We start from the raw sequence: 1361 nt of genomic DNA on the forward strand, positions 1-1361 counted from the left end.
TAAAGTTCCAAGATGGGAACCCCAGTAGCTGTGTTCAGAAGCTTGTTCAGGTCATTCAGACTGAAGAACATGGAGATACAGTAGAACCAAGACGTGACGAAGCCAATGCCAACGGTGGCCATAATAGCGATGGGGATGTTCTTCTCAGGCTGTGGTACCTCCTCCGCAAGGTGGGTCGCAGAGTCCAAACAGGCAAAGATCCAGTTTGGGTTGATCAGCCCAACAATAAAAGCCATACCGTCCGACTCCCATCCAGTGGAATTGACGAAATGACCAAACACATATGCTGCGCTGGCATGAGTCTTAGCACAAGCGGGGACTGTGACCAGGATCACGAAGAAAGAGAGTAGCGAGATGTAAAGGGTGACCTTTGCAACTGCAGGCAACGTTTTACCCCAGCAGTTGAAGAGGTAACAAAAGAAGTTGATGAGCTGATAAGCTACCACAGTATGCCATGGCTGCGGAACACTATTATCTTTAAGTCAGCACTACAGACATTAAGATGTATCTAGAAGGAAGGTTAGGGCAGAGCATACAATTCGGGATGGCCAAGTTGCCACATTCCTACCCCAGCGGACCCAAGACTGAGAGCTACACTGGCACAGGCGAAAATGGCACCAGCATATCCAAACCAGCCGGTGAAATAGGATGCAAATCGTGCATATTTCTTAGGCGCAAGTTCATTGGCCCAGAAATATTGACCACCGGCATTGGGCATGGAGCTGGCCAGTTCGGAAAGCGAGGCACCCACACATGTTGAAATGAAACCGATCCAAATCAATCCGTAAACGATAAGGACCGTGCCTCCAGAACTGATACCAGTGATCAAGGATGCAGAGATACCAAACCAGGAATTGGACATACAAAACGCAATACCAACAAGTGAGAGTATTGAGAAATTGCGCTGCAAATCCTGTGTGTATCCCATCTCGGCTAATCTGAGTGCGTCAGAATCATCAGCTCCTGACGCATTCTCACTCTTGCATGCCGGATTCACATTCGGCTTCTTTTCTATGTCAAAGTCGGCCATTGTTGCGGTTGATTGCAATGGGTGTCAGTATACGGGAATGGTGCAAAGGGCAACACAGTGTTCGAACGAGGGATACCGAGCCGGCTGCCGTGTTGCAATGTTACTGCGTGGGAGTACCTAGATCGGATGGTCTAATTGAATCAATTATAACCACGGTTGCATAAGGGCTTATGGGTTCGTTCCGGGTCTGGTTCGAACGATAACGGGGCTGCTGTTGGACAGGTTGACTGCTGTTAGGGTTACGGGTTCGAGGTAGGGTTCTGGCGATGTTACTGCTGGTCAGGTTGACTGCTGTTGGCAGACTTCCTGCGGGTCCAAAGTCGCGAATGGG

The 1361-nt window shown here is 49.4% G+C and overlaps 1 protein-coding gene across 1 annotated transcript; it reads right to left on the minus strand.

Moving 5' to 3' along the window:
* ANOM_002007 (choline transport protein) lies at positions 1-1030 on the minus strand (the record flags this gene model as incomplete). The annotated part of the gene is made up of 2 exons (XM_015547264.1): positions 1-468; positions 537-1030. Coding segments are annotated over 2 exons (962 nt in total), but the record flags the coding sequence as incomplete, so codon positions are not given.
* Between the last annotated feature and the right edge of the window lie 331 nt (positions 1031-1361).

Source organism: Aspergillus nomiae, assembly GCF_001204775.2.
Source record: "Aspergillus nomiae NRRL 13137 chromosome Unknown contig00017, whole genome shotgun sequence".
Classification (NCBI taxonomy): domain Eukaryota; kingdom Fungi; phylum Ascomycota; class Eurotiomycetes; order Eurotiales; family Aspergillaceae; genus Aspergillus; species Aspergillus nomiae.